The sequence below is a fragment of the Aethalodelphis obliquidens genome, unplaced genomic scaffold (assembly GCF_003676395.1).
Source record: "Aethalodelphis obliquidens isolate GAN/ISIS:26980383/991018 unplaced genomic scaffold, ASM367639v1 scaffold33, whole genome shotgun sequence".
Lineage (NCBI taxonomy): Eukaryota > Metazoa > Chordata > Mammalia > Artiodactyla > Delphinidae > Aethalodelphis > Aethalodelphis obliquidens.
The window spans coordinates 16,855,767-16,878,701 of NW_020837977.1; the positions used below are offsets into that span (position 1 = coordinate 16,855,767).

At 46.9% G+C, this 22,935-nt stretch overlaps 1 protein-coding gene across 3 annotated transcripts; it reads left to right on the forward strand.

Annotated features, from left to right (window-relative positions):
• Positions 1-8,915: 8,915 nt before the first annotated feature.
• On the forward strand, positions 8,916-22,428 carry LOC113631528 (epidermal retinol dehydrogenase 2). Of its 3 annotated transcripts, XM_027128061.1 has the most exons (7): positions 8,919-9,029; positions 11,687-12,033; positions 14,966-15,097; positions 17,559-17,658; positions 19,715-19,859; positions 20,721-20,846; positions 22,123-22,428. In XM_027128061.1, exons 2-7 carry the CDS (start codon positions 11,701-11,703, stop codon positions 22,214-22,216), a joined length of 930 nt encoding a protein of 309 aa, XP_026983862.1. In that variant the 5' UTR covers positions 8,919-9,029; positions 11,687-11,700; the 3' UTR covers positions 22,217-22,428. The 3 variants fall into 3 exon arrangements, with proteins under 3 accessions (XP_026983864.1, XP_026983862.1, XP_026983863.1); XM_027128063.1 differs by lacking the exons at positions 20,721-20,846; positions 22,123-22,428 and adding an exon at positions 18,129-18,405 and having other exon boundaries at positions 8,916-9,029; positions 19,715-19,826; XM_027128062.1 differs by lacking the exon at positions 8,919-9,029 and having other exon boundaries at positions 11,671-12,033.
• The last annotated feature ends 507 nt before the right edge of the window (positions 22,429-22,935 follow it).

Here is a 22,935-nt window from a genome sequence, read left to right on the forward strand (position 1 = left end):
TGATAAAACCCTAAAATGGTAATTGCAAAAGCAATTTAAAAAAAGACAATATAAAAACGTTAAAGAAAAATTGGTATATGTCAATAGCCTTCAAACTTGTTAAAACTTTTAAAATTGTATATCCTGAGGAGAGGCCAAGATTGCAGAGTCGTAAGACCCTGGGCTCACCCCCTCCCATGGGCACACCAGTGTTACACCTATTTACAGAGCAACCATTATGAGAGCAACCTGAGGACTAGCAGAAGAGATCTACAGCAAAGATACAAAGAAGGAACCTCAGGAGATGGTAGGAGGGGCAGAGACGCAGTATTGTCAAGACACACAAGCAGGAGGATAATTACAATCGCGGAGGTTCTCTCCAAGCAGCGAGGGGTCCGAGCCCTGCATCAAGCTCCCCAGTCCCGGGATCCTGCACAAGAAGATGAGACCCCAGAACACTTGGCTTTTAAGGCCAGCAGGGTTACTTCTGGGAGAGCCAAAGGGCTTGGGAAATAGAGGCTCCAGTCTTAAAGGGTGCACACAAAACCTCACATGCTCTGGGATCCAGAACAGAAGCAGTAATTTGAAAGGAGCCTGGGTCAGACCCATCTGCTGACCTTGGAGAACCTCTTGGAGAGGCAGGAGGCAACTGGGACTCACCCTGGGGACACGGACACTGGCAGCAGCCATTCTGGGAGTTCGTTCTACCACGAGGACACTGGTGCTGGGAAGCACAACGTTGGAATCCTCCCTCTAGTTTATCAGTGCCAGGACCGGTCCCACGTGCCAGCAGGCTGACACCAGCTCAGAGACCCCAGGACCTGGCCTCACCCATCAGTGGTGGGCATCAGGCCCGGGACCACAGTGGCCCTGCAGCCAGCCATGTCAAGACCCAGCCCACCCAGCAGGCCAACACTAGCTCCAGGACCCCCCGCCCCACAGCCTGTCACTCTGGGACCTGGCTTCGCCCACCAACGGGCCAGCACTAGCCCCAGGACCCTCCCAGGGCTCCAAAGCCAGCCACCTTGTGACCCAGCCCCACGCACCAGTGGGCCAGCAGCCTCTACACTAGTCAGGGCCCGGCAATTAACTAGTTGCCCACAGTAGTCAGCCTGCCACAACAGAAGGGCCCACGCAGCCTGCATAAAGGGCACCCCTAGAGCACGTAACCCTGGTGACCAGAGGGAGATGCACTGCTGGGCCCACAGGACGTTCCCTACATGAAGCCACTTCTCCAAGATCAGGAAATGCAAATCAAAACGACAATGCGACATCACCTCACACCAGTCAGAATGGCCGTCATCAAAAGAATCTGTAAACAGTAAATGCTGGAGAGGGTGTGGAGAAAAGGGAACCCTCCTACACTGCTGGTGGGAATGTAAATTGGTACAGCCTCTATGGAAAACAGTATGGAGGTTCCTTAAAAAACTAAAAATAGAGCTACCATATGATCCAGCAATCCCACTCGTGGGCAGATATCTGGAGAAAAAAATGGTTCAAAAGGATACATGCATCCCAGTGTTCATTGCAGCACTGTTTACGATAGTCAAGACGTGGAAGCAACCTAAATGTCCATCGACAGAGGAATGGATACAGAATATGTGGTACATATATACAATGGAATATTACTCGACCGTTAAAAAGAATGAAATAATGCCATTTGCAGCAACATGGATGGACCTGGAGATTATCATCCTAAGTGAAGTAAGTCAGACAGAGAAAGATAAATATCATATGATATTGCTAATATGCAGAATCCAAAAAAAAAGACACAGATGAACTTATTTAAAAAACAGAAATAGATTCACAGACTTAGAGAACTAACTTCTGGTTACCAGGGGGGAATGGGGGGGGAGGGATAGATTGGGAGTTTGGGATTGACATATACCCACGGCTATATTTAAAATAGATAACCAACAAGGACCTACTGTAGAGCACAGGGAACTCTGCTCAATATTATGTAACAACCTAAATGGGAAAAGAATTTGAAAAAGAATAGATACATGTGTACATATAACTGAGTCACTTTGCTGTACACCTGAAACTAACACAACATTGTTAATCAACTACACTCCAATATAAAATTAAAAAAAACAAACAAAAAACCTCACTTCTAAATTCTAGCACTAAGATAGAGAAAGCAGGAAGCGTTGTCATGAGTTGGCCACCTGGACGAAAAGGCACTGCCCCCTTCAGCTCTGTGTTCGCTTTCCTTTGCCCTCGTGCATCTCTTCCTCAGGAGTTATCCATTTTAGAATTATCTAATTGTCATCCAAGAGGTGTTTGCATCCAGGGCAAAACATGAGTAAAGTTCAGAAAGAGTGAGAAGTACCCCCAGACTTTGTACAACAGGACCAGCTCGATTATGAGGGAAGGTGGAAAAGGAGAACCAGCAGAGCACAGTCTAGTGCCGGGCAGATCACTTTAGGAAAGAGCACATGTGGGGTTTAAGACCTGGAAATTAATTCCCTTAAAATCAGCCCACTCTGCTTCATACCTCCTTGAAGTTTTCACATACACCCATTTTGAAGACTCCTGGAATATTCTAAATATTATTTCAAAACTCAAAAAAGAAAGTTTTTAAGGATGAGTATAATGACTTCCATTTCTGTTTATATGAGGGACTAGATGTCCAGAGAAAGCCTTCTGATATGGATCTAAACATTCTGGATAAAATTTTTTTTAATATTTTAAACCAATTGGTAGAACTGTTTTGAAAAGGATAGATAAGGATAAGAAAGTGAAAATCCTGAGAGTTAAGCCTCTCTTATGCTGGCGTTTGTCAGGAGGTGGGGCAGCCATGTGTACCTGGGTCTCCTAGGTGGTCATAGAGTGGGGAGAAAAGACAAAAACACGGGGCCTGTAAAAGTCAAGAGGATGGATTGGGAAACATCCACATGAACCCAGAATCCCAGAAAGGATACACTGTCAGAGGGTTGAGCTGGGGAGGGAGTTCTCTCTAGAGAACTGCCCTAGAGAGATACAGTGCAGCTGGGACCAGAATTGATATCATCCGTGTTATCCCCTACAATAAATCTCAGCCAGATGGTTGGTTTAAAACGCTTCCAACAACTTATTGGGGTGATGGAAGGCAGCCCAATAACGCACAACTACGTAAATATGCTAAATTAACAAAAGTTGCATATGTAAATTTGCTATGTAAATTACTAAAACCCAAAGTGTACACTTAAAATGGGTGAATTCTATAGCATGTAAATTATACTTCAGTAACGCTTTGGGGGCAGAGGTAGGAGGCAGATTGCCTGTCTTGCTCCCAATCTGATCGTATATCAATAGCCAATACAGGCAGCTAATGCCCTTCACCAGCAGTGTTTCCTGACCAAAGACAGAATCAAAAGGGAAAAGAAATCCAAGAACAGAAAGGCAGAATGAAGAGGAGAAAACTTATCCGTGTCGTGAGACACCGGCTGTGTCTGAATTGTCTTCCAACATGACTCAAGCAACCTTGGCATAGCAAACCAGGTCAAATCTGCATTAATTCACCACCATGACACTCACGCTATGATTACTCAGGAAAAAAAAAAGTGATCTTGGGATAAATAGAGGCGCAAGAACAAACTCATAACAACCCCTCTTTTTGTCTTTTTCTGTGAGAGGTGGAATGAAGAGTGTTTTGCTGTGTGGCCAGCCCTCCTGAGAAATGCAGCACACAGGGAATGCCAGTCATGTGCCCTGTCCTATCACTGTCTTCCCCAAGTCTTAGGGGAACTTGTGAGTTTCTGTGGTATATGGTTACTCTCCCCAGCCATGTGTCAGCACAACTGTCCCTCGCCTCCTTCAACTCTTGGGTTACTTGTTTATATGTATCGTTCTTCCTACCCACTCACATGAGTCACTTTAGGAAAGATCACATGTGGGGTTTAAGACCTGGAAATTAATTCCCTTAAAATCAGCCCGCTCTGCTTCGTACCTCCTTGAAGTTTTCACATACACCCATTTCCTACTTCTGTCCCAGCTAACACTGCTTTCCTCTTGCCATGGAACAAACAAATCCATTTCTAAGCTAATTTTGTTTTTCTCTGAGAATTTTATAATTTCCTTCTAACCAAATCCAGACAGTATCCCAAAATAATACATTTTGGTAAAACTAATATAGTTTGAATGTGTCACCTGTTGACTAGACTTCTTCCACTATTTTACAAAGTAATTCCCAAAGGCAACCTGGTCTTCTTTTTTTTTTTTTTTCTGGAGATTTGGAATTAAAACTTTTATTTTTTTAGTTATAGTTGATTTACAATGTTGTGTTGACAATCTGTTCTTAAAATGAGTCTTTTCTAAATAGACAGTATGTCCATTTTAAACGGTATTTTGGTTTTTAAGATTACAAAATAATGCACAACATTTGTAAAATGTCTAATAATAAGAAACATACAGATGTAGAAAACAAACTTATGGTTCCCAAGGCGGAAAGGGGGGAGGGCTAAACTGGGAGATTGGTATTGACATACACATACTACTATATGTAAAATAGATAACTAATAAGGACCTACTGTAGAGCACAGGGAACTCTACTCAATACTCTGTAATGACCTATATGGGAATAGAATCTAAAAAAGAGTGGATATATGTATATGTATAACTGAGTCACTTTGCTGTACAGCGGAAACTGACACAACATTGTAAATCAACTATACTCTAGTAAAAATTAAGTTAAAAAAAAAAAGAAACCTATATCCTAAAGCGAGAAGCCTCCCTTAATGGCCCTCACTGAATTTGGTCCCCTCCTAGGGGTAACCACTTGAACAGTTTGGTGTGTGTCCTCAAACCCATTGCTCTATGTGTTTCCATCTGTATTCACACCCGCGCGCACGCACACACACACAGTGCAATCTTAAATTTAACTTTCATGGGATAAGTCTGTACTTTTTTTTTTTCACTTAACATACCGTGGAGATCTTTCCCTGTCAGTATATAGAGTTCTAACGTCATCCTTTTTGTTGCTTCATAGAATTCTATTATATGACTACACCATGATTAACGGAGTTTCTATTTTTTTGCTATTGCAAACAAGCTTCAGTGAGAATTCTTTATGCACAAGTGTCAATATTCCTATGTGATCGATCCCTAGATGTGAAAGAGCAGAGTCAAAGGCATGAGAGCTACTGCCGAATCACCTTCCATAAAGGATACATCAGAATCTGCTCTCACACTCAGTGCACGAGAATACCTGTGTTCCCACACCCTCATCATTCCTGGATGGATTAAAAATGGATTAATGGATTAAAAAGAGGATATTCTTTTTCAGTTTGCATTTTCCTGAATACTAGTGACATCTAGCATCTTTTCAGATGTTTTCAGTCATTTGTAATTTATTTGCCTATTAATTCCTGTGCATTTCTTTACCCATTTTTCCTACTGCCCTACTCAGAGTGGTTTAGAGAAATGCTCTAAATTATGCCTAATTATCAAATGTCGATTCTTTATGTGAGAACATTGCCTCCTTAGTCTGTTGCTTGTCATTTTGCTTATGATATTTTTTTACTGTGTGGTGGTTTGCACTTTTTATGGAGTCAGATCAATAATTGATGGTTTCAGGGTGGGCGCTTGCCTAGCCCCAAATTACAAAATAATTTTTCTATATTTTATTTCAGTACTTTCAGTGTTTTGTTTTTTATATCAAGACTCTTATTCCATCCGGATACCCTGTGTCCTATTTCCACTCTTTCGTGTTTATTTACTGAATTGTAGTTACTCAGGGTTTTGTTGGGAAGAATGACTCATTTCTGTAGTGCCTGCCACGGGTGTGTTTTAGGTTAAGTATCTTTTGCTCTGGTTTCTGGAAATGGGATCCATCTGCTTACCGACCTCTAGTCAGTCCTCACTGATAGATCCTTTCCTTTTTTTCCAGCACTACTTTGTTTGTATTCACATTTTTACATCTTCCCTTTCATTTCAATGGAATTTTGGCAGAAAATGCTTGTCTGCCATCTTGAATGGAAATGTCTGTGTATATATGTTCTGAGAAACACTTTATTATGAAATAAAAACATGCACATAATCGAAAATTTGGAAAATACAAAAAGACACAAAGAAAAAATAAAAACCAACCAAAATTCCACTATTCGATAATAAAAAATATCAAGATGCTGGTGAATTCACTACCAGCATTTCTAATGCATATAAATACAGTTTTCATAGAAATGTTGGATCGTATCATATATTTAGTCTTATACTATGCTTTTTAAACTCATATTATGTGAAGAGTATTTTTCTATATCCTTGAGAACATGATTTTATTTTTAAAATGACTGTAGAGTACTCCATCTGCACATGTTTCTTAGAAATTAATGATCAGTTTCTTTTTAATAATATATGTATTATATGTATATATACATATATATGTAATAATATATATTATTATATATAATTATATATATTATATATATATAATTATATATAATATATATATATAATGTATATATATTTAATAATATATGTATTATATGTATTTCCAGAAAGGGTAATACACTTCCATGAATCAATACAATCAGAATTCTCCTTTCCAACCCCGACTCCCAGTAGCCAGTTTCCATTCCTGTAATCAACAAATGATATCTGATTATTTTGTAAAGATAAACCCATATGTGGAACTGGGTGAGAGGTTACGTACCTTTCTAGTTTCTGATACCTACTTGCTCTCCAGATTTGTATAACTTATACTACCTCCATATGAAGACATTCTCTCTCTCTCTCTCTCTCTTTTTTTTAATATTTGTCAATTTGGAAGGCAAGGAATGATTTAATATGCATTTCTCTAAGAATAAAGTTAGAGCATTTTCTTTCATACGTTCATTAGCCCATTCTACTGTACATCTGCCATCATAAACTATCTGTCCCTATAGCCTTTGCCACAAAGGACCCTTTAAAAGCACTTTCTTACGGCTTCCCTGGTGGCGCAGTGGATGAGAGTCCGCCTGCCGATGCACGGGACACGGGTTCATGTTCCGGTCCGGGAAGATCCCACGTGCCGCGGAGCGGCTGGGCCCATGAGCCATGGCCGCTGAGCCTGCGCGTCCGGAGCCTGTGCTCCACAACGGGAGAGGCCACAGCAGTGAGAGGCCAGCGTACCGCAAAAAAAAAAGGAAAGAAAAAATGTGCTTTCTTAGTTTTCAGGATTATGGTCATCCACTGAGCGTTCCCACACCAAGTCAGACTGAGGCCTTCTCCAAAGGCGGGGCCTCTAGTTCCCTGAACTGCATCATCAGTGGAGCCCCACTGCGTTACATTCCTGTTTTGTTTCAATGAGCTTTCTAATACTGCTGGAGACTTCTTTCTTGAGGTCTGCTGTGAACTTCTCACCAGAAAGAAGAAAGACCGCCTAGGATTTTTCTCAGAGAAACCATGAAGATGACATAAGGCTGCCGTTTTCCGACGTCCCCCGAACTGAGCTCTTGCAGGTGGGCTGTGTGACCTGGTGTCCATCATCCAACTTCTCACTCCCTGCTGAGTGCCCCCCCGCACCTTGACCCATTCTGTCCCCGAGTGGGGAAGGCTCTTCCCAGCTACCTCTCCTCATCTAGGCTGCAGGTGCCCCTCTTCCATGCACCCGGGGCAGCACCCTGCATGTCTATATCATCTGCAGGTGTGCACTTCCTGACTGTGTCTCACCCCCCCCCCAAAAAAAGACTTTGCGGTTCCCCCAGCCATGCAGAGGCCCCCCACGGCACGTGTCCTCGGGTGATGTTCGCTGACTTGAAACCAATGAACACACCTGCCCCGTTCTCCAGGCTTATACAGCCTACCTGGCTCTTCTCACAGTCGAATAAAGAACAAAGGTGCAGTTCCTCACATACCCAGGTCTGTCCCAGATATACGTTGGCTAACCAGCTCTCCTCTGCGTGTTCAGCACACCTGGACCTGCTACTCAACCCTGGCTGAACTCCAAAGGCAATCTTGTCCCGACTCCCAGTTTTTCCTTCAGCACCCTATAATTGGATGTTTCTTCTCCTCACGCCACCCATCAAACTCCAACCTCAGTCATTTCAGTGGTGACTCATATTAAATGATTAGCTAAGGTTCTTAACCGATGTTTTTCTTTTTTTTTTTCTTTTTTTCCCCTGACAGATGTAGCACTGCTATGTCTTCTGCATATTTGCACACAGAGAAGACGTTCAATAAACAGCGGTTGGATCAGAAGCACTGCTGGCTTTCTTTTTCCCAACCTGATCTAGTCAGAACAAACTTCTTCCGCTTCTCCTCGGCCCCCAGCTAGCTCCGCCCCCACCCGCCTCCCCCAGGCCCACACGCCAAAGTCCGGGCCAGAGAAGCTGTAGACCTTGATCCCAAGCGGAGGAGTCACACTTTGACCCGAACTGGTATCTGTGCCCCGCACTGCAGGCTTCAGAGGCTGGACTTGGCCCCCTCCTGCAGGGACTCCGCCTCTGCCGCCCCCTGGTTCTCTTCTACGGGGGTCCCAACCTCCAGCTGTGCTTTAAAAACACCTAGGGAGCTTTTTTTTTTTCTTTAAACTTTTTATTTTATGTGGGAGTAGAGCCGATTACCTGTTGTGAGAGTTTCAGGTGCACAGCAAAGCGACCCGGCCATACGTATACATGTATCCACTCTCCCCCAAACTCCCCTCGCATCCAGGCTGCCACATAACACTGAGCAGAGTTCCCTGGGCTCTACAGTAGGTCCTTGTTGGGTACGCATTTTAAATATAGCCGTGTGTACATGCCAATCCCCAACTTGGGGAGCTTTTTAATCGCTCGTACCAGGGCCTCCTGCCAAGCCGGCAATTCTGACTTAATAATCCCGGGTGCAGCTTGCAGGTGCGCGATGGGTCCCCGCGACAGAATCTCCAGCTCCTGCACGCGGCTGCCTGGGAAAAAAAAAAGAGCGCGTGCCCACACGGCGGGCGGGGTCCCCGGGCGCCCCACCCCCGCGCGGGCGTGGCCGTCCCGCCCTTGGACTTTGTCTCCGGCGGCGCGGGGATAAACCCGGAACCTCGCGAGGCTGAGAACCAGTGACGCGAGGCCCGTGGCGGAGCAGGCCGGCCACTCGGTCGCAGCGAGGGCAGCGCATCCCGGGTGAGTAGCCGAGGCCCGCTGAAGGCGTTAAGGTCAAGGCGGGGCGGGGGCTCGAGACGGCGCAGCCCGGGAGCCTGGGCGGCGGGGACGAGCGCGGGGGAGCGCCGCGAGCCCCCGAGGAGTGAGCTGGTGGCCTCCCGCCCCATCCCGGAGCAGCGCGGGGTTGATCCCTGGTCGCCTCGTCACCTTCGGGGCATTCTGACCAGGTGCCCTGCTCCCCGCTGCTCTGTGCATCTGCCTGCCCCTCCCCAGCCATCCTCCCGCATTCACCCCATTCCGCCCCCCGGCACCAGGGCCGACTTGCGGCCGCGCCCTGGCCGGGGAAGCGGAAGTCACCTGTTTAGGCTGCACCAAGTTAGCTCAGCTTTTGGACTAAGGGGGTAAAAGCCATGGGATGGAGACACCAAAGACGCCTTCAGCCTGATTAAATGTAATGCACATGCTCCCTGACTTGCTAAACTTTATACTAAAACAGAACCAGACGTTTGCCTGGGTACATCGTCTGCATGCTGTAACCCTCTTTCTTTGGTATAGCTGAGGATCCGAAGTTCACATTGCTAGCAGGAACACCAATCACAGCCCTAGCTATTATTTACTTTGCTCTCATGTGCCTGGCTTCCGCGTTATGGGGGGCGGGGGGTGGAGGGGTGCGTCACCTGGCGGGGGGCTGAGATCCCACAGCACGCCCTCCTCTACCTCCTGGAGAGGGCTGCCCCCTTCTCTGTTTTTCCCCAGTCTGCTCAGAAGTTTCCTACGGGGTAGTAGTGACCATACTATCCTCCTTTCCTTAATACCTGTATTAACCTCATTTAACTTGCACACCTTCCCTATTTCATAAATGTTGGCATGTACCCGTAGAATCCCGCTATTTAGATGAGGAAACTGAGGCAGAAGAGATGCAACAGTTTTTAGCAAGGATGCTGAGAGGTCAGTGGCAGATCCCGAATTCCAACCCAAACCTTAATCTCTAGACCTCGCTACCTGTGCAGGTACCCAGCAGACACCCTAAACCCCAAATGACGGAGACCTCAGGATGCTAGGCTCTGGAGAACCTAGGAAGAATCTGCCAGGACAGGGATTAACAACGGGCTTGTTTTAGGGCTTGCATCACGCCGGCACTGAGACAGCGGAACACCGAAGTCTAGAATCGGGTAACTTTCATGTCAGCCAGCACAGTGGTGAGGCTTCCGGCCACCCTTGTGGTGCTGGAGACACTGAGGAGAGAGGCATCTCACCAGGGCAGAGATTATGGGAGGCTGCCCACCCCTTCAGCCCCAGGGACCAGCATCTTACCTGCCCGGGCCGGTGCTCAGTAAACATGATAATGAACTCACCTGGCCTGCACGAACTAGCACAGGGACCCTGGCTAAACCACACACATACTCTTCTGGTCCTCAGTCCCATCTGTAGAATGAGCCAAGAAACAAGAATTTAAGTCACAGTTTCCTCAGGGTCTGACCATGCTTCAAGCCGTCCCGTAGATGAATCTGTGAGCATTAGTCTGTCCCCAGCCAAGCTGCAAAGCAAGTGAAGAACCGCTTCACCTCACTAATGATGTCCATCTTCTGTCCTCATCCCTGCCTCTCAGGTGACCACTCCATTCAGGGAAGCCTTCCACCCACAGCAGTTTGCCCCTTCTCTCCTCATCCCGGAGGAAATAAGACCTTCCCTTCTTTCTCAGCTGGTTGGTAGTGAAGCATCTTATACACTCATTCTCACTAAAGTGTGAGTAACTGATAGGATGGAAGCACTGAGCCTTGTATGCGTTTGTCAAAGGGAGGCCTTTTATTCATTCAGCAGACCTACTGAGTGCCTTCCTGTGGGTCTGAGAAACAAGGTAACATCGTAAAGCACTTACTGCTGGCCAGCACTGTGGTCACATGCACCGCAGACATTTTCATCCCATCCGCAAAACCACCCGAGGCCACAGGACCAGTAGAGGTGCGGAGACCGAGGCCCAGAGGGCCTTTGTGGGCCGCCCCAGGTTCCACAGCTAGGCAGGGGCAGGGCCCACCCATCTCCCACCGATATCCTACAATCACAGGGCCGAGTGGTAAGTGATCTGGCGTGCGGGCCTCAGAGCGTGGGGAAGGGGTACGGTGTGCTGACAGCAACTCCGGGGGAAAGCTTTCGAACGTCTGGTTATTCCCCTCCTTACATTTTCCTCTTGAATCTCAGATTTTAAAGAACAACAGTGCAAATAAGAAAACAGTGCAAATAAGAAACCTAAACGGAGGTAAAAATAAAACCAGAAGGGAGCAGTTACGTCATAAACACCACATGGTCAAGGCTTTGCCCGTGAATAATCAGGACCTGTGATTATTATGAAGACAGGTTAACTATGAGAAACGGTGAACTTCTCCTTTGGGTTAAATCTGGGCACGTGTACAGTTCCTGATTACTGAACATTTCTGTCCCGTATAATGCTTAGCAGGTGTGCGGTTAGCGATGACCTTGCTGCTATGAAGGCAGGTTGGCCGAGATGGTCCCTGTGGGTTCCCTCCCCTTTCTAAGTTGAGAGTCTGCTGCCAGGAGAGATGTTTACATCACGCTTCTTGGTTTCTTTCACTGTTGCAGAAAGTGTGGGCTCCGTGGAGTCAGCGAGCTCGGGGGGAATGGATACCGAGGTCCTCACGTGCGTCTCTTTTGCTTTACAGGTGTGAGCCGGAACATGGCGCCCAACCTGAACTCAGTCAAGACGTTTTTCGTTTTCTTGGGAAAATCAGTGTTTGCCCTTCTGGAGGTTCTGGTTTTTGCCATAATCCCAAGGCCACAGAAGAATGTTGCTGGTGAAATCGTACTTATAACAGGCTCTGGGAGTGGACTTGGAAGGCTCTTAGCCCTCAAATTTGCCCGCCTGGGATCGGTGCTTGTTCTCTGGGATGTCAGCCAGGAGGGGAATGAGGAGACCTGCAAGATGGCTCAGGAAGCTGGAGCCACAGGGGTTTATGCGTATACCTGTGATTGCAGCCGGAAGGAGGAAGTGTATAGAGTGGCCGATCAGGTACATCTTGGGTGCTTGCTGTTTCCTACGGGTAGTGAGACCGCTACGTAAATTTTTTGACATCCGTCAGTTTCTTTGTCTGTTCGCCTTCCTCAGTGCTGATGTACCTCTCCCGCATCCCTTTACTTTAAAAAATATTGGAGAGTGGGAATTAGGATTTTGGAGTTCTCACTGTGTGCAATACACCATGCTTAGCACCCTGTGTGAGTTATATCACAATCCTGTAAAGTCAGGCCTCTTATTATCTCCACATCACACATAAGAAAATGGAAACTTAGGGCAGGTGAGTCGCTTACCTGAGAAACACAGGTAATAAGTAGCAGAGCTACAGCTGGGACTTGAGTTTTAACTCTGAAGAATGCACTCTGACCAGCGCGTGTGCTGGCTGTGCTGGCCCCCATTACCGTGCGAGAGATGGGCCGTAGCACCCTTCTTTGAGGCTAAAGAAACTGAGAAACAGGGCTATTAAATAACCTGTTTGGGGTCACAGAGCTAGCATGGGACCAAGCCAGGATGTGAACCCATATCTAGCCTCATCGTAAGTCCAGCTGTCCCCCCTGCCCCCATCAGTGCTTTCCATTTACGTGTATTTCTCTTAAGTGGTCATATGAAAATCAGAATATTCATCCTAAAGACTCAACTGCAGCTGCTGCTCTGGCAGTGACACAGATGCACTTAGAAAGAACGCTTTCAGGAAACCCGAGCTCCGGTAGGCCAGCGGTACGAGCGTTCTTAGCTCATGGAGGCACGCACCTGTTTGGTGGCCGCCTCTTTTCCCTGAGAAGGATTTCAGGGAAATCCCGCTCACCGGCACGAGCGCTCCACACATCACTCTCTGCGGCTCTCAGAATTCCCCAGTTCAGCGAGAAGGAAGGAAGCAGACCGGCCTGTGGGAAGGTTCCTGCACAGCTTGTCGGCTCGAACCCGGATCCCCTTGCGGCTTCTCACCTCACTCCCTAGCGCAGATCCCTGGCCAGTGAGTTTCTTTTGTTTTAAGTTTGTCTTTACATTTTATACGTCCGTGACCACCACCGTCACCAGTCGCAGGCTGCCCAGCAGAGTCTGGGGATCCAGACCTAACAAACTGGCATGGGCTTGTGCAGGGACCACCCTTCAAAGCGCAGGGGTGTTTGCTCTGGTCACCCTCACAGAGTAAGCTCTTTGCACTTGGAGCGCCAATCGCCCGGCACATTGACTTCCGCTGGCTATGACTGACGTCTCCAGCCACTCTTAAGCAAGTGACTGGTTCATATTTAAACACAAAAGACCTTAAGATATTGATACTATAAAGCAACCATTTCCACTTCTTGTTCTTGATAGACGATAGGGACCAGAGATTTTTTTCCCATAAAAAGGAGTAAACAAGGGGCAAACTTTCAGATCCGGAAACTTCTCGATTGCATCCCCCCAGGCTGTGGATCTCATTGGCTGGTGGATACCCAGCACGTCAGCCTCCTTGCTGGGACCCGGGCCTTCTGCAACAGCAGATGGGGAAGGTGGCAGCATCCGCCTGGCTTCAGTAGTACCGCCTCCCTGTGCCCAGCTGCACCATTCTCATAGGCAGGTTCACCCCCATACGTGCACACCCACACGTGTGCACACAACACACAGAGCTAGAGATGTAAGTGGTGCTGCAACCAGTGGCGCCCTCTGATTCGCGGGGGACAGGGCCCCTGCTGTGCGACACATTACAGGAATGAAATTCAAAACACAAAGGCAGAGGGACAGCCGCATCCCCTGTCGTCAAGCCTAGAAAATCCTGTTGCTCATTTCTGACAAAGGGCCTGGTCACATGCTGAAGGTCTGCTCTAAGGGGAAGGCTCCAGCGGCGCTCCCAGAATTTTTATTCCTGAAGGTTATTGACACCTACTCTGGCCAGTGTGACAGCAGCAGACGGGGCCCCCTCTGATCCTCCTTTCACAGATCTTACACCTGAAAGTCTGTGTTGGGGAGAAGAGAACCAGCCAGCTGGTGAGAACAGGACGGACGGGTTCTGAGCTCAACGGTGTGTTTCAACTATGCATGTGAATATCGTAAACCCTCCGTTTCCCGCCCCCCGCCCCCATCGCTGTGCGGGCCAGGTCGTGATTTATGTGGCATGGCTGTCATGCCTGGTGTGCCACTGCATTAATTAAAATGGGGTGCTGCTTATACGTCATTTAGCATAGGACCACTGAGTATAAGAGCAGCTCTACCTGTAGAAGGAAAGTAGCATTGCAGTGTTGGAACCATCATAGGACGGAAGGAGCATGAGTAGAGAGGCATCAGACCTAGATTTCTGGTGCACCATAAACTCTGCAAAGGAGATAAACATACTTTGTTTTTAGAGCGCATGAACTCAGTCTGAGTTAACAAGGACAGGAAGCATATAACACTATGGGGAAGTGAACCTGGATGATGTAAGGAATTACAGGCATACCTCATTTCATTGCACTTCAAAGGTACTGTGTTTTTTTTTTTCCATCTGAAGGTTTTTAACAGATTGAAGGTTTGTGGCAGCCCTGCCTTGAGCAACAGTGTTGGCACCATCTTTCCAACATTTGCTCACTTCATGTCTCGGGGTCACATTTTGGTAATTCTCACAGTATGTCACACTTTTTCATCATTATTATGTCTGTTCTGGTAATCTGCAATCAGTGATCTTTGTTACTACGATAATTCACTGAAGGCTCAGATGATGGTTAGTATTTTTAGCAAAAAAAAAAAAATTTAATTAAGGCAACTTGTCTCTAAGACATAATGCTATTGCACACTTAATAGACTACAGTATAGTGTAAACATAACTTGTATATGCACTGGGAAACCGAAAAATTCGTGTGACCCCGCTTTATTGCGGTATTTGCTTTTCTGCGGAGGTCCGGAACCGAACCCGAAGTATCTCCGAGGTCTGCCTGCACTGCACTGGTGATGCTGTTCTCCTTATTCAATTCAGGTTAAGAAAGAAGTTGGCGATGTTTCAATCCTCATCAACAATGCCGGAATCGTAACAGGCAAAAAGTTCCTCGACTGCCCGGATGAGCTTATGGAAAAGTCTTTCGATGTGAATTTCAAAGCACATTTATGGGTAATTATTTTTTCTTCTCATTATAAATATAAAGTTACTCTGTCATTTTACCTTTTTTTTTTTTTTGCGGTACGTGGGCCTCTCACTGTTGTGTCCTCTCTCGTTGCGGAGCACAGGCTCCAGACGCGCAGGCTCAGCAGCCATGGCTCACGGGCCCAGCCGCTCCGCGGCATGTGGGATCTTCCCGGACTGGGGCACGAACCCGTGTCCCATACCTCGGCAGGCGGACTCTCAACCACTGTGCCACCAGGGAAGCCCCTACTCTGTCATCTTAAAGTGCCTTCCTCATGTTCTCTTACAGTAGTATTGGTCTCTAAATAAAGCACAGACTTCTTAATTCTAGCTTGAGCTGTCCTCTCCAGATCCAACTTAACCTACACCTCCCAGCGCCTCTGCTCAGAGAATCCTACAAAGACACAACTGTCCTCTCCTCCTGTCATAATCATGAACTGAAGGCCAACCTGTGTCAGGTACTATCCCAGGCACCTCATGAAGAAGCCTTAAAACAGCAGTGAGACAAGGGACCATAGAAGTTAAAAGTGACCGTGCTTAGACATGACCAGGTGACCTTATCGTTTGCCTAAGAGAGTTCCTGGCTAGAACTCTCTTGAAGTGAAAGGAGGCGTAATTAACAAGCAAGCATCAATCAGGTCTGTTCGGGGCAAACCAAGACGCATGGTCACCTTACTCGGTACCTAACCAGGGAAAGGAGAGTTCCCACCAGTCCCACCTGGTGACTAGGGGCCTTGAACATTGAGGCACAGCCCTGACTTCCAAGGCGACGTGCCCACATTCAGGCTGCGTCTTCCTGGCTTTTGCAAAGACCAGTCACGTCAGCTTCCCCAGCCACACACGTGCCCTCGTTCTGCCCCCGCACCCGGCTCTTGCCCACAGCCCGTCCCCCAGACCAGCTCTCTCCATCGGGGAGTGAGAGTTTGCCAGACATTTCAGAGACCCCCTCCTTTCTCCCCACGCCAACCTCAGGGGCTCCTGCCCAGCTCTCCTGTGACAGCCTTCACATGCCATTTGGAGTTTGTAGGTTTTGTGTCCCCTGGTTTCACCAAAAATGTAACGCTGCTGGTGGTAGTTTCAGCGTTCCGTATAGTTTTGGGGAGAAAGATGGAACGATTCCGAGCTAAGGGGCCACTGAGTTCCTTCAGGAACGACTGCACGGGATTGATGTTGTCTTGTTGCAAATGCCCCGCTCCTTCTCGAGACAGAGGTTAGAAGGTACGGTCAGCATGAATGTGAGGGCGTCGTCTCCTAAGTGTCCACCCCCGGGGCGTTGTGTTCCTTCCCCACCGCTGTCCGTGTCCCCATCCTGGTCTCCTCTTTCTCTCTCCCCTGCTAGTTGCTCCTGAGCTGCTGGTGTTTCCCTGGCCCCTGTCATGCCCTCGAGTCCTCACACTCTGTACACTCTTCCCAGGCGGGTTCGCAAACGCCCTTTGAGCACCTGCCCGGAGTAGGCACGTGACTGCTGAGGGTCAGAGAGCTCGTGGTGACCGTGCTCCCAAGGGGCGTGTCCCACGGAGCAGTGATGCCCATCATCATGGACCATCGGAACTCAGGATGCCATGGGTCACGCTGAGCTGTTGGTGCCTCTTTGACTTTCCGCTTCTCTCTCTCTCTGTTAGTTTCTCTCTGAAACTCATCGAGATGCAGACGAACAAAGGTTGTTTGACTTTTATTAGAGATCCCTTTTCTCATATTTATGCATATTATTCCTATTTGAAAATACGAATATAAATTTATTTCATATAAATATGCAACTATCCATGTTTGATTCATTGTTCCTTTGTTGCAGAATACATGTCCCCACATTTATTTCTCTTTTAGCGTTTTTTCCCAGGTCCCACAGGAAAGGTGAAGGTATTCTATATAATACATACTGAGACACAGTGTGTGTCTCCTCTGTCTAACAGATATTCTCCTTTATGACATGGAATAAAAATAAGAAACCATTATTCAGAGAAGTATAGATGAGTTTAAAAATAAAGTGATATTTTTAAACTGAAGCCAGCAGTCGCATGTCCTGTGAACAATGTTCAGAAAAATTTGAAATTCAGCTATAAGCCCAGGGAGGAAAAAAGGCACCATGAGTTGAAATAATCATGTCCTTGAGTGTTCTTATTGGTTTGTGGGTCGTGGCTGCCACAACTAAGAGTTTCCTATACTGCTTCAATTATTGTCTTAATACTGTGTTTTTAAAAGTCAAACATGAGCAAAATATACGTCTGAATAAGTTATTTTTAATAATATTGGAATTGCCATCAGGAAAGCATCGATACAGGTTAAACCAGTTAAGATGGTTATTTCCCAGATGGTTAAGTTTGAATATCCCAGTGCCTTCAGGTATTTTTTTGAGCTTAATTTTTTTTTCAATCACAGTGATCTTATAAACATCTGAAAAAAATATAAAATGTGGCATCAAATGTTAAACATTTCACCTTGATCTTCTTAGACTTATAAAGCCTTTCTACCTGCGATGATCGCTAATGACCATGGACATTTGGTTTGCATTTCAAGTTCAGCTGGATTAATTGGAGTAAATGGACTGGCCGGTAAGAGAAATGTGATATTTCACAATTGCAAAGTTTCTTGTAACTTTAACTTGAGTAATAGCTCTGAATAATCAGCACTGACCTTATGCACTCATAATGAAGGATAATAGATGAAGAGGGATATTCAAGTAAGGTAAGTGGTTGAGAACTTCACGGTCCGGCCAAATCACCCAGCAGTTTATACGTACACGAAGTTGAACTGTGCACTTCGGAAGCATTAGGTCTTAGGCAATCCCTTGGGTTTAAAAAGAGAGAAAGAGAGAGACCCTACTGATAAATTTCTTACACAAGTGATCAGCATAGTCACCGTCCCCCAAAGCTCACCCGGCACTGTTATCAGGATGATACCAGGAGGACTCTCACCCCTCCTAAGTTTCCATTAAGTGATCTCCCCTAGCCGTGAGTTTAGAGAAAATGTCTTCACCCCAGGAAACCTAAAATTAACCTCTTTGCTTTTCCATTGGTTGGAGACTTGCAGGAACTTGTTGTGACTTCCATTTCCCTGGCAACTGACTTGACATTAGCAGTGGGGAGGGGACAAAGACGTACGCCAAGATCTTCGGTGAAGGCGGCCCACTGGGGAGCTGGTTCTAGGAGGAGCGGAAGTCCTGTCCCTCTTGGAGGCTCACCCACCGGAACCCTAACTGCAGCACTCAGTAGTGGACGGCCCAGCTGGCCGACTGGGCCCTGCCTAGTGCTTTGGAGCTGAGTAGTGTGGTGGAAGGTTCACAACACTAGTCTCAGCAAGTACGTCTCAGCTACGTGGATAGGTTTCCGGAACCACCCATCACCCAAAATATTAGCAGTCTGTACACATCTCCCTGTACCCTGGATTTCCCTTCCTCTGTCCTCCTTAGAATTCATCAGGTGTTATTATTACCTCTCTCGTACATCTGAGAAATCACGGGTCTTGAAATCATACAAGTGTATTTACAGCTCGTCTAATCCTTTTCTTGGACACAACATCTCTGTCTTCAGACGGACGTCTCTCCCACCCGTGCTCCCCTTAGGAACAAGTGTAAGCCTTTTGAGTTCCCACAGTGTAAGTGGTGGCTCCCCTGTGTCAGAACCTCAGATATGCTATTTAGAATGCAGATTCCCTGGCCCTGGGCCGTACCCACACCTCTTCATCTCGTGGGTCGAGGAGCTCAGAGAGCTGCATTTCTACCAAACGACTCAGATGATCCCAGAAGCGGCTCAGGACACCCCCCCCGGCCCCTTCTTCTGTTGGCTTTCCCACTGTCTTGGGCAGCAGCGGGCCCCCACCAGCCCACATCTGGCACGTGTAGCCTGGATCTTGCCAGCTGGAGGAGCTGCTTCCCACCGAAGCCAGGAGGTGTGCATCGTGTGAGGCAGAGGAAAGGATAAGTCCACCTAAACTCCTCTTCTCCCCACGTTTCCATTTAGTAAATTGAATATTCAGGTGTTTACTTGAAGTGAGCGTACCTGAGGACAGAGAGCTCAAAACTGACACAAATACCAGTTTCCCCTCCCCCTGCACTTGAAGATAACTTGAGCAGTTGAGGCGGAAGGGACAGAGTCCTTTGTTTTTTTTCTGGAAGTGGAAGAATTAGAGTTGGAAGAAAATTTGATCTGAGTATCATGGCCCACACTGATCTCCACTGCCCAGACTCCCACTTGACCTATTATTTTATTTCTCCTTTTGTGTGTCTTCCTGCCCCGACTGGGCTGCAGTTCTTTGGGACAGGGACAGGGACAGGACGCACATCTTGTGCCGCGTGTCATGGCTGGCAGAGTGTCTGACCATCACTAACACGGGAGTAAAGGCCGGCTGTGTGACCCGCCCCTCAGGAGGCTCCCCGCAGCCCTGCTTCTCCGCGAATCCACGTGGTCATTGTAATCGGACCTTGAGGTGACCGTGGTCCTTCCCGCTCACTCCTGGCCCCTTCCAGGTGGAGCAGACCAAGATCATACAGAATAAGGACTCTGAAATTGCCGTCCCATTCTCTGCTGATATTCATGTTACGAGGAAACCTTAATGTAATGACATTTAAAAACTTTACGCTATACGTTAGCATCGTTTGTCTTTTTTCAGATTATTGTGCAAGTAAATTTGCAGCCTTTGGATTTGCTGAATCGGTATTTATGGAAACATTTGCCAAGAAACAAAACGGGATCAAAACCACTATTGTGTGCCCATTTTTTATAAACACTGGAATGTTTGACGGCTGTACTACTGGGTAAGCATGTCCTCTGATTTCAAAGAAACTATGTTTTGAAAAATGATTAGCCATCCATTTTATTTTGTTCTATCTGTTTTCTAAAGTTGTTTAAAAAGATTTTTCCAGCATGCAGCCTGATTTATAAATGGTTTCAGAATTTCCTTCCTCAAATGCAGTTGTGTTTAAGATACTGGGTTTAATAAGCAATGGGCTATCAAGGCTGTATCCAAGTTGCAGCCACCCTGTGGCCCAGACCTCCTCCCCCATCTCCTCGGCACTCCCATCGCACCCCCTTTCTGCCGCCTGACTCCATCCTGCCTTCTCCCTGATTCCACAGAAGGACCAGAAATTGTTGAAGGGGCATAAATACCCAGTCTGCACTCATGAGATGACAGGCAGGTAGTTTTCTTTTCTTTCTTTTTTTGTTATTTTTGTTAAATATTCATTTATTTATGTATTTGGCTGCGCCGGGTCTTAGTTGCGGCGCGCATGTGGGATCTAGTTCCCTGATCAGGGATCAAGCCTGGGCCCCCTGCATTGGGAGCGTGGAGTCTTAACCACCGGACTCCCAGGGAAGCCCCAGCAGTGATTTCTCAAAGACTCGCTTTACAACGTTGAGACCATTCATTTAATACGGTTTCACATATGTGCATATTGTAACATCAGTGTATTAATTAGAATCATTTTCCATTTCGAATCCTAGTTATGCTATTATTTGCCAGGTAGGTAATAAGGAAGTAAGTATAGAAAAAGATCAAATCTGGCAGGGAAAGAAGCAAATAAATGATAATGTCTTACAACTGTTTTATCCTATTTTTAAGAATTGCTTTTATTAATTTCTTAATATACGGCTTTCTTTTTTTTTTTTTGACCCCCTAGCTGTCCTTCTCTGTTACCGATTCTGGAACCAGAATATGCAGTCAGGAAGATAGTAGATGCTATCCTGCAAGAAAAATCGTACTTATATATGCCAAGGTTTATATACTTCATAGTGTTTTTAAAAAGGTAACAGTATCTGCTTCTATTACTTCTGTAATGTGTCAATCGTATCAACAAATGACTCCAGGTCCTACAGAGGGGAGCCACTTAAAAACTACCTGTTAAATGAATGGATTTTGATCCCTCGATTGTTCCCATTTGCTGACACAATCTCAAATTTGCATACTTGCGGTGCTTCCCATGAGTCAGAAAATGGAGGTTACGTTTACTTTCATAGGCTGTTAGTTCTGGGCCCAGTTGGGGAGCTATCTGCATAGGTCCTGAGAAGGCTTTGGAAACCTGAAGAAGTTCAGTGACAGGGAACCACATCACACACTCCTTCAAATATCTATTCAATCATCAGTAGAGTGGCTAGTGTGTGTGCCGTGCTCTGTTGGCCATCCCAGGATCTGGGTTACAGCAAAGAACAAGAGAGACAAGAGTCCCTGCTCTCACTGGAGATTCTCTTCTCGGGGGGCTGGTGGAGGGAACAAACAAACAAGAAAGTAAAGTAATAGAAAGATATTCTGGGTGGTCCTCAGTGCTATGAAGGAAATACAAAGCAGGAGAAGGTGATCCCAGAGCAAGAGGTGGAAGAGAGCACGGCAGGACTGAATTGTCAGTAAGGTCCGCACGGGCGTCTCATGGAGAAGGGTAACATTTGACCAGAGGCCAGAAGCCGGGGAGGGCAGGAGCCACCTGGATATCTTGGGCTGCCCTCGGAGGGGCCCTTTTCTTCACCTCACTCCCAGGACAAGTCTCCGGTTTGTTTGCTGTGCCTCTCCTCGCCCTGCTGTGTGAACATCTGGATGGACGGGGTCAGAGTGTCAGGAGGGGTGAGCAGGGTGGAGAAGATGAACAGTCTTAGTTGGGTCACGCCAAAGCTCGGAGGAGCTATTGCCTCTAATCCTCCCAGTGGTCCCAGAAAGAAAGAGCAATGACCTCTTTTGACAGTGGAAGGAACTGAGTCTCCAGAGGCCAGTGACACTGCGGGTGACAGAACTGGGATGCAAGCCAGGCTCACGACTCCACAGGACTTCACGGCTTCCTGTCCATCGTTACAGAGTGTAGTGAGGCCCTGGAGGCTGAGTAGTGTAAATAAAGCAAAGGAGAGATCCAGAGACCCTGGGCCGGTGTCCTCCCGCGTGGTGGGCAAGCCCCGAGTGGCCATGAGGCAGGGACATTCAGGTGGGCGTGTGTGAGTGACTTCTGCAACAAGTCAGTGGCCCTGCTTTTCAGCGGAGCCAGTAAAGATGCTTTCGTGAATTATAACCAGGAAAGTTCACTCTTGTGTTCTCTTTAGTTTCTTGCCCCTCAAGCTTGGAATGCTTTTGGCTGAGTATATGGGTGTCTTTAATGCAATGGATGGCTTCTGTGGCCATAAGAAGAAAGACTAAAGACCAACTCTGGCTGATGTCACCTGATACCCAAAGCTACGCAATGTCTGTTTCAATGAAGAAGTGTTTGTCCGACCGAATGTATCTGGAAACCACAAGTTCTTCGTCTGCTGTCCAGACTAGTATTTTCAACCAATGCCTTTGAACATAATGTTGCGTACTGCTTTTCTGTTGAGTTTTTTAAATTAAAAACAAACAAACAAAAAAAAAAACAGCCCATTTTTGTCATTTGCTTGCAACAGATGTGAAAGTGAGATAATCCTCCCTCTCGTGAACTGCCTTTCGCTTTGGTCTTTGGGGAGGTGGCTCAGATGGGGCTGGCTGTGGCTGAGCCCGCGCTGGGCAGCGGAGATGAGGGCTGATGGGTGAGTGCTGAACTGGGTGCCCTCTCTCCAGAGGACACAGAGCTCTGGATTCCCCCTTGCCCTGCTCTCAGCCCTGGCCTTGTTGAAACTGTGCCGCCTGGTGTAGAAAGGCCAGCCTCCCATGTCCCCCTCTGCACAGTAGCCACACAAATGCTTGCTTCTAGCCCTGGGTATCCTGGTGAGGGTGCACCAGGGCCACTGTGTCAGGGAGCCTTCCTGCACATTCCCTGGGTGACCCGAGGGGCAGTGATTCTAGACCACACTCTAAATAGGGTCACATTTCTTTCCTAGAAGAGATTCAAGAATGGTTGCTTCTTACCCTGAAGAAATGATATTCTACTGAGTTAGATGACC